Source organism: Babylonia areolata, chromosome 25, assembly GCF_041734735.1.
Source record: "Babylonia areolata isolate BAREFJ2019XMU chromosome 25, ASM4173473v1, whole genome shotgun sequence".
Lineage (NCBI taxonomy): Eukaryota > Metazoa > Mollusca > Gastropoda > Neogastropoda > Buccinidae > Babylonia > Babylonia areolata.
Window position 1 is genome coordinate 33464167 of NC_134900.1, and position 8203 is coordinate 33472369.

The 8203-nt window shown below is 43.7% G+C and overlaps 1 protein-coding gene across 1 annotated transcript in view; it reads right to left on the minus strand.

The window, feature by feature from the left end:
- Nucleotides 1-2811: 2811 nt before the first annotated feature.
- The window catches only part of LOC143299583 (beta-hexosaminidase-like), a 7158-nt gene continuing 1766 nt past the window's right edge, over nucleotides 2812-8203 (minus strand). The window contains exons 3-7 of the mRNA XM_076612869.1: nucleotides 7904-8010; nucleotides 6732-7017; nucleotides 5906-6094; nucleotides 4278-4518; nucleotides 2812-3071 (exon numbers count right to left, since the gene is read on the minus strand). Coding sequence (XP_076468984.1) covers nucleotides 2812-3071; nucleotides 4278-4518; nucleotides 5906-6094; nucleotides 6732-7017; nucleotides 7904-8010 — 1083 coding nt within the window. The remainder of the gene's footprint in view (nucleotides 3072-4277; nucleotides 4519-5905; nucleotides 6095-6731; nucleotides 7018-7903; nucleotides 8011-8203) is intronic.

The window sequence follows — 8203 nt, forward strand, 5'->3', positions numbered from 1 at the left end:
ATCAAATCAGTCAGGAATCAAATGCGTCAGGTTCTGGAGAAGAAGAAAACAACAACAACACCTTAGCATTGTTCATGCGCAAACAGAACCTTTGATCTTTTTCATTGGCATTTTTGGTGTATTTTTCTTTAAAGTGTCGGTTTTCCAACAACAAATTGCGGGTAACATTGGAGAGTGTAAACAAGTCTGTGTGGAACACAGAGACAGAGGGGCAGACAATTTTTTTTTAAACAATACAATAAAAAAAAAATTAACGATTTTGGGGTTTTTTTTCACAGAATGTCAGTACTATAAGCCAGAGAAATGGAAGCGAGCGCGATGAGAAAGGAGGCAGCTGCATAACATCTTCCTGCGGAATTGTCGACATGAAGTTCGACAGTACGGCTGTAGCGTCCACTGCCGGCTGACCTGTGAAATAAACATGAAGAATACAATCATCATCATCAGCAGCAGCAGCAGCATCATTATCATCATCAATACTATCATCATCACTATCGTCATCATCATCATCACTATCACCATCATCATTATTATCATATTCGCACAATCATATGGATAATACCGACCACGTCGTATATCGAGATACAGTAATGATGTTTAAACTTCTGGTCTGTGCTCTCTCTCTCTCTCTCTCTCTCTCTCTCTCTCTCTCTCCCTCACCCTCTCTATCTACCTGAATATCTCTATCTATCTATCTGTCTATCCCTATCTATCTATCTCTATCTATGTATCTATCCATCAATCTGTCTATCTGTCTATCTATCTATCTATCTATCTATCTCTTTCTTTTGTCTGTAACAATAAATGCGGAACCTTGTCTATGTACAGCTTACAAAGATACACCAACTGCGAATTCAACTGATCAAGCCCTATACTTACATCACATACAACAACAAAAAAACAATATAAATGAATAATTTTTATTTAAAAAGAGAGATAGTTGGGAACCTCTGTTAACGAAAGTCTGTCTGAGACGTTTGATATTCCACGCGAGCAACCAAAGTCTGTCTAAGACGAGTGATATTCCACGCGAGCAACGAAAGTCTGTCTAAGACGAATGAAATTCTGCGCGAGCTTTCCTCGTGCATTCACCTGGTTCTGAGTTGAACGGAAGAGCCGGGGGGGATCTGGACATCGTCGGAAACGATACACCAGTCGTCGCTGCCTATGTCACTGTATTCCACTTGGAGTCCGGGGAATGGTACGTTGGTCACGAGCTGGCCCCCGGACACACTGTCATGGCACACACACACACACACACACACACACACACATATATATATATATATATATATATATATATATATATATATAAATGTAGGCGTGTATAGCGCAGTATGCCCATCTCAGAAGGGGCTCACCGCGCTTTACAATAAAGTACACAAATCAAAGACAAAGTGACGTAAAATATGTACATCAAACACAGTCTCTCATGACGTTGGCTGAACTATAAATATGTAAGACTATGTGACATAAAAAAAATATGTATATAAATCAACACAGGCACCATCAATCACAGTCTCAAATCACACATGCTGAAATCACAGCAAAACAAAACTCATCACATTCACCATAGCCAAAGCTAAACACCAATGAACCAAGCATCACGAAAATCACCAAGATTATCATCACACACATACACACACACACACACACACACACACACACATATATATATATATATATATGGAGTGATGGCCTAGAGGTAACGCATCCGCCTAGGAAGCGAGAGAATCTGAGCGCGCTGGTTCGAATCACGGCTCAGACGCCGATATTTTCTCCCACTCCACTAAACCTTGAGAGGTGGTCTAGACGCTAGTCGTTCGGATGAAACGATAAACTGAGGTCCCGTGTGTAGCATGCACTTAGCGCACGTAAAAGAACCCACGGCAACAAAAGGCTTGTTCCTGGCAAAATTCTGTAGAAAAATCCGCTTCGGTAGGAAAAACAAATAAAACTGCTAGCAGGAAAAAATACGAAAATAATGGGTGGCGCTGTAGTGTAGCGACGCGCTCTCCCTGGGGAGAGCAGCCCGGATTTCACACAGATAAAATGAAATACAAATACAAATACAAATACAAATATATATATATATATATATTAAGAGCCCATGGTATACAGTGTGAATGAACACTGTATACTTATGTTTGATTTTCGTTCCCGCCCCACACTGCTCCCTTTCGCATGGGCATGTGGCCCAGTTCAGTCAACTGTACGTCCTGTCTTGTCTTGTCTTGTCTTGTCTTGTCTTGTCTTGAGAGCCTATCCTAGGTTTGTATCATAAATTTTTTTTTTAACAAAAACATATATATTGAATTAAATAAACAATTAGATAAATAGTTGGAGAAACAGATTATCCACCATCTCGGTACTACAGCACCACCATATGGCCTCAACATCAAGGACGAAACCAAATCACAGCTTCCCTCGTCCCCACCCTGCAACATTTCCCCCTTCCCTCCCCTCCCCCTCTTTTTCCACCTCCCCCGGCCCCCGCTTTCCTCTTACTGTCTAGATTCTCTCTCGCTTCCTTCACCCACCCACCTTTTCCAAACCAGCAGTGAACTGTTCTAAAGACAAGTGAATTTTATTCAATAGCCAGAAAACTGCACTTGTGACTGCTGCTATCTTGTTGCTTTGAAGTCTCTACGAGTCTTCTCCTCTCCCAAGTGGGTTCATAGTTTTTTGGTTTATTTTTTCCTCTTATTCTTTGTATCAAATAGATAAATACATTAGAATATGATAAAAATGACATTTCATGAACAGCCGAACAAAACAAAGAAAAACACAAACAGGAACAAGCAGAACGACTCACTTGGCTCCTGGAGGGGGCACTCGGTACTGCACCCCCTTCCGGTCCAGTCGGGGCAGCTCCCGGTAGCCCAGGGTGTTGGCGAACGCTGACCAATCAGCTTGCAGCTCGCGCAGGCGCGTGACGTTGTCCGTCGTCTCCTCCTCCCAGCGCGGCATGTGCCACGCCCTTTCCGCCAGAGCGAAGAAACGAGGGAACAGCATGAAGTCGGCTTGCTCCCTGGTGCGGACCACGTCCGTCCACAGACTGCCCTGGATTCCTGGAGGCAGGCAACAATAAAATATTAATATGGGGTAGATGCCTTGACCTTGGCATATACCCAGTGTACTGGGCAGGCCTTGACCTGTCAGAAACGTACTGGGTCTGCGCTTGCCATGATAAGGGACTGTTGGTCTTAGTCGTTTGAATCAGTCAGTGTCAGTGTCAGAGTCAGTGTCACTCTCTCTCTCTCTCTCTCTCTCTCTCTCGTTTGCTCTGTCTCTCTGTTGCTCTCTCTCTCTCTCTCTCTCTCTCTCGCTCTCTGTATCTCTGCCTGTCTGCCTGCCTGCCTGCCTGCCTGCCTCTCGCTCTCTCTCTATCTCTCTCTCTCTCTTCCTTTCTCTATCTATCTCGCTCTGTCTGTCTGTTTGTCTCTGTCGCCCCCCACCCCCTCTCTTTCTTTCTCTCTATCTTTTCTCTCACACTCTCTCCTCTTTGAATGGAAATGGAAAATAAATGCAAGCACAAAATGCACGAGCACATCAGCAACATGACACTGCATATAGTCAAGAAACCTGAGACGAGAACAAACTGCGGGCATTTTAAGAACAACAAACTCGCTGATTGCATCAACATTTGCAAACGGCAAACATTTTGCCGCGGCTGCATCGGAAATCATTTGACTACCAACCTTCCAGGCTAGTTCCAAATGACAAACCAATAATTGTGTTGTCTTTTGTGTCCAGCATTTTTTTTTTTAATGGGTCATTCGCTCAGTTTCGCTTGATGAAGATCACATACCACTTCAAAGTATTCAGATTTCAGGTACGACGATAAAACGAAAGATAACTGCCGAGTCTTTAAACATCACTGTTAACAGAGAGAGTTTATAAAAAAAACTGTAGGCTATTAAACAACAACAAAGACAGTCCAGTATTGAAAAAAACTTTATCCGCTAAGTTTCACCTGTTACCACTTTAAAGTATTTGGATCTCAGGTCCGACGATGAAATGAAAGATATCGTTTGAGTCTATAAACATCATTGCAAACGGGGAAAGTTTTTTTTTTAAAAAACAGCAACAACCGTAGGTTGTAAAACAACGATAAAGACAGTCGTTATGGTCTGAAACGTTGGGACGGTTCTTATCAAAATTGAGTCTTGTTTTATAATCGTATACAGTTTATTACAATAAAAACTTTCTCCGTTTGTAATTGTCAAGATCTCAACTCCAACCACACACAAATTTGTGACTCAAGTTACACTGACCCACGATGTTGCCTGCTTCCTTCAGCTCGACACAATCGTTCCCCCTCTCGCCGCACATCATTTCCGGTGTCATGGGATCACCTGACCTCGTGACATCGGCATTTGCATAGAGGTCAGAGGGCATGAAGGAGAAGGTCTTCTTGGTGTCGGTGAAGCGCGTGGCCCAGTAGGCGCCTCGCTCCTCGGGGTCTGGCTCGTAGGCGTGGTCGAAGAACAGGTGAGTAGCCTGGGCCATGATCACCTGGAAGGATTGTGGTATAGTCATCTACGTCATCATCATCATCACCATTGACGGTGATGGTGGTGGTGGTGGTGGTGTGGTACTGTGATAGTGGCGATGATAATGAGGATAATAATGATGAGGAGGAGGAGGAAGATGCGGGGTCTGGTTCGTGGGAGTGGTCAAAGAACAGGTGAGTAGCCTGAGCCATGATCACCTGGAAGGATTGTGGTATAGTCATCTACATTGTCATCATCATCATCACCATTGACGGTGATGGTGGTGGTGGTGGTGGTGTGGTACTGTGATAGTGGCGATAATAATGAGGACAAGAATGATGATGATGAGAAGGAGGAGGAGGATGCGGGGTCTGGTTCGTGGGAGTGGTCAAAGAACAGGTGAGTAGCCTGAGCCATGATCACCTGGAAGGATTGTGGTATAGTCATCTACGTTATCATCATCATCACCATTGACGGTGGTGGTGGTGGTGGTGGTGGTGGTGGGGTACTGTAATGGTGGCGATAATGAGGACAAGAATGATGATAATGAGAAGGAGGAGGAGGATGCGGGGTCTGGTTCGTGGGGGTGGTGAATGAACAGGTGAGTAGCCTGAGCCATGATCACCTGGAAAGACTGTGGTATAGTCATCTACGTTATCATCATCATCACCATTGAAGGTGATGGTGGTGGTGGTGGTGGGGTACTGTAATGGTGGCGATAATGAGGTCAAGAATGATGATAATGAGAAGGAGGAGGAGGAGGCGGGTTCTGGTTCGCGGGAGTGGTGAATGAACAGGTGGGTAGCCTGGGTCATGATCACCTGAAAGGATTATGGTGATATGGGTATAACCATCAACATTGCCATCATCATCGTTGACGGTGAATAATGATGGTGATAATGATAATGATGATGATGATGAGGGTGGTGGTGGTTGAGGTGGTGGCGGCGGCGGCGGTGGTGGTGGTGTTGGTGTTGGGGTATTGGGGTATGGTGATGGTGGTGATAATCTGGACGAGGATGATGGTGATGACGATGATGACGGTTTGGAACACAACCTTAAATAAACGAGAATTACGGCTGCTTATATGAAAGTTTTGACCTATAACCTATAATTGAAGCAGTTTGAAAAGAGGTGACTATCTCATTCAAAAAAAAAAAGGAAAGAAAGAAACAATCTCTCTCTCTCACACACACACACACACACACACACACACACACACACATATATATATATATATATATATATATATATATCAGTAACACAATTTCAGTTTCAATGGAGAGTATGAAAGCATGCGAAGTAATCCATGATATAAGCTGTTGCACATCTTTTGTAAAAAAAACAAAAAAAAAAGAGAACACCAGTGAAAATCAAAAACATTCCAAACACCCCAAAACGACAGGTACCTTGTACCCAGCATTCGCCAGCGTGTAAGCCCTCTGGGCTGTCCCTTCCTCCCACACGTTGTGCCAAGCGTAAGCGTACACCTTGTTGTTCTGCAGGGGTGCACGTGCATAAGGCGTGCGGCCCGACTGCATCAGACCTGCCTCCCACGCGCCCAGGTTCAAACCTTCTTCTTGCAGGATGCCGGACACCTGTATAATTTATGTGTGTGTGTGTGTGCAACGGTTTAGGTAGAAAGTGACGAAAAAACGAAAATTGGTGAATCGCTGGGGAAGTGTGTGTGTGTGTGTGTGTGTGTGTGTGTGTGTGTGTGTGTGTGTGTGTGTGTGTGTGTGTGTGTGTGTGTGTGTGTGTGTACAACAGTTTAGGTAGAAAGTGAAGAAAACATGTGAATCGCTGAGAAAGTGTGTGTGTGTGTGTGTGTGTGTGTGTGTGTGTGGACAGATAAACAGATAGATAGATAGATAGACAGATAGATAGACTTCTTGCTTTGCGAGTGTGGTGCATGCATTCTGTCATGGACAGCATGCAGTGGTGCGCATGAATGTGTGAATGAGCAATACTACCACAACAGTTTCCTCACTCTCTCTCTCTCTCGCTCTGTGTGTGTGTGTGTGTGTGTGTGTGTGTGTGTGTGTGTGTGTGTGTGTGTGTGTGTGTGTGCTAGTTAGTTAGTTACTTACTTACTTACTTACTTACTTAGTTGGTTGGTTATTTATTCATCCATTTATTTATTCATCTATCTCTTTATTTATTTATTCATTGTAACATCAGCGCAACAAAACCTCTCAGCCCTCCCCGTCAGTCTTTTCGCCTCCAGCCCGATACCTTCTTCACGAAGTACTCCTTCAGGTCTTTGTATTTCCGGAAGTCGAAGTCGGACGACAGAAGCTCCCGGCAGACCGAGGAGTTGGTCCAAGCGCCCTCTGCCACCCCCTTGCCTCCCACGTGCAGAAGCTGCAGCGGCGTGACGTCACTGTGCATCTCCACCAATGAACGCACGACGTGCGCGATGAACTCGTAGGTGGAGTCCAGGCAGGGGTTCATGGCGTTGTCCGTGAACAGCTGGTAGGACTGGTACCACGACTCGTCGTCGTCATCGGCTAGAAGGTACCTGGAAAGACGACGACGATGATGAAGTTGTTGTTGATGATGACGATGACGATGATGATGATGATTGTTGTTCTTTGTTGTCATCATTATCATCATCATCGTCATCATCATCAGTAGTTGTAGTTGTAGTCGTAGCAGCAGCAGTAGTAGTAGTGATAATGATGACGATAATGATGATTGTTGTTATCATCATCATCTTCATCAGAAGTAGTAGTAGTAGTAGTATAAGTAGTAGTAGTAGTAGTACTTTGCTCAACAGGCTGCCTGCCTGGGTACAGCCTGTGTATACATTTATTGTTATCATTATTATCATCATCATCATTATTATCATCATTAATGTTGTTGTTGCTGTCGTCATTGTTGTTGTTTGAAATCAGAACTTAACCTGGCATATGATATTGGTTGGAGGAGAAACATTTCTACGCTCAATACAGAGACGTTTCTCTATAAGATATTAAAAGAAACCTGCAACAATCATTGGTTATTGTAACAAACAAAACATGTAAAAAAGAATCAAGGCCAAAGGTCAATGACACAATGTGACTTATTGGGAAAATGTAAAAGCATCATTGAACTTTGGTTTTTCATCCGTATTTTCATTCAACATGGTACACCATAATAATATAGTCATTTGTTTTGGCCTGAACATCAACGCATTGTAAATTTAGAGAAGTAAAGGTCCGGTCACGTCAGCGTGTCTTTTCGCCAGATTAGCCTATATGTTTTGAAGTTGTTGTGTTTTGTTGTTGTTGTTGTTGTTGTTTGTTGTTGTTTTTTTGTCATGATTCCTTTGTTGGATGAAATGCGTTTCACAAGTGAGTCCTGATGGCCTAACCTTCCTTGTTCTTTTTTTTATACTGAGTAGTTTTGTTGCAGTAAAAACTGACTTTTTAGCTTCCCCGACATTCTTTGACCCTTGGAGTCGCTTTCGTCGGGCCTCCATGGCTTTAATGGCGGCGTGCGCGTGACCTGGCATCTGCACTTCCGGTATCACCTGTGAAAAAAAAATCATACTGTGATTAAAAACAAAAATTAAAGGTCATATAGCCTTTTGCGGTTTGAAATTCGGGAGAGCGCATCGCTCCACTGACAGCGCTACCTTTTTGGGGAGGGAGGGCGTGGGGGTTACTTTTTTCCTCTTGCAATTTTTTTTTTTTTTTCCCCATCGAAGTGCATTTTCCGACAGA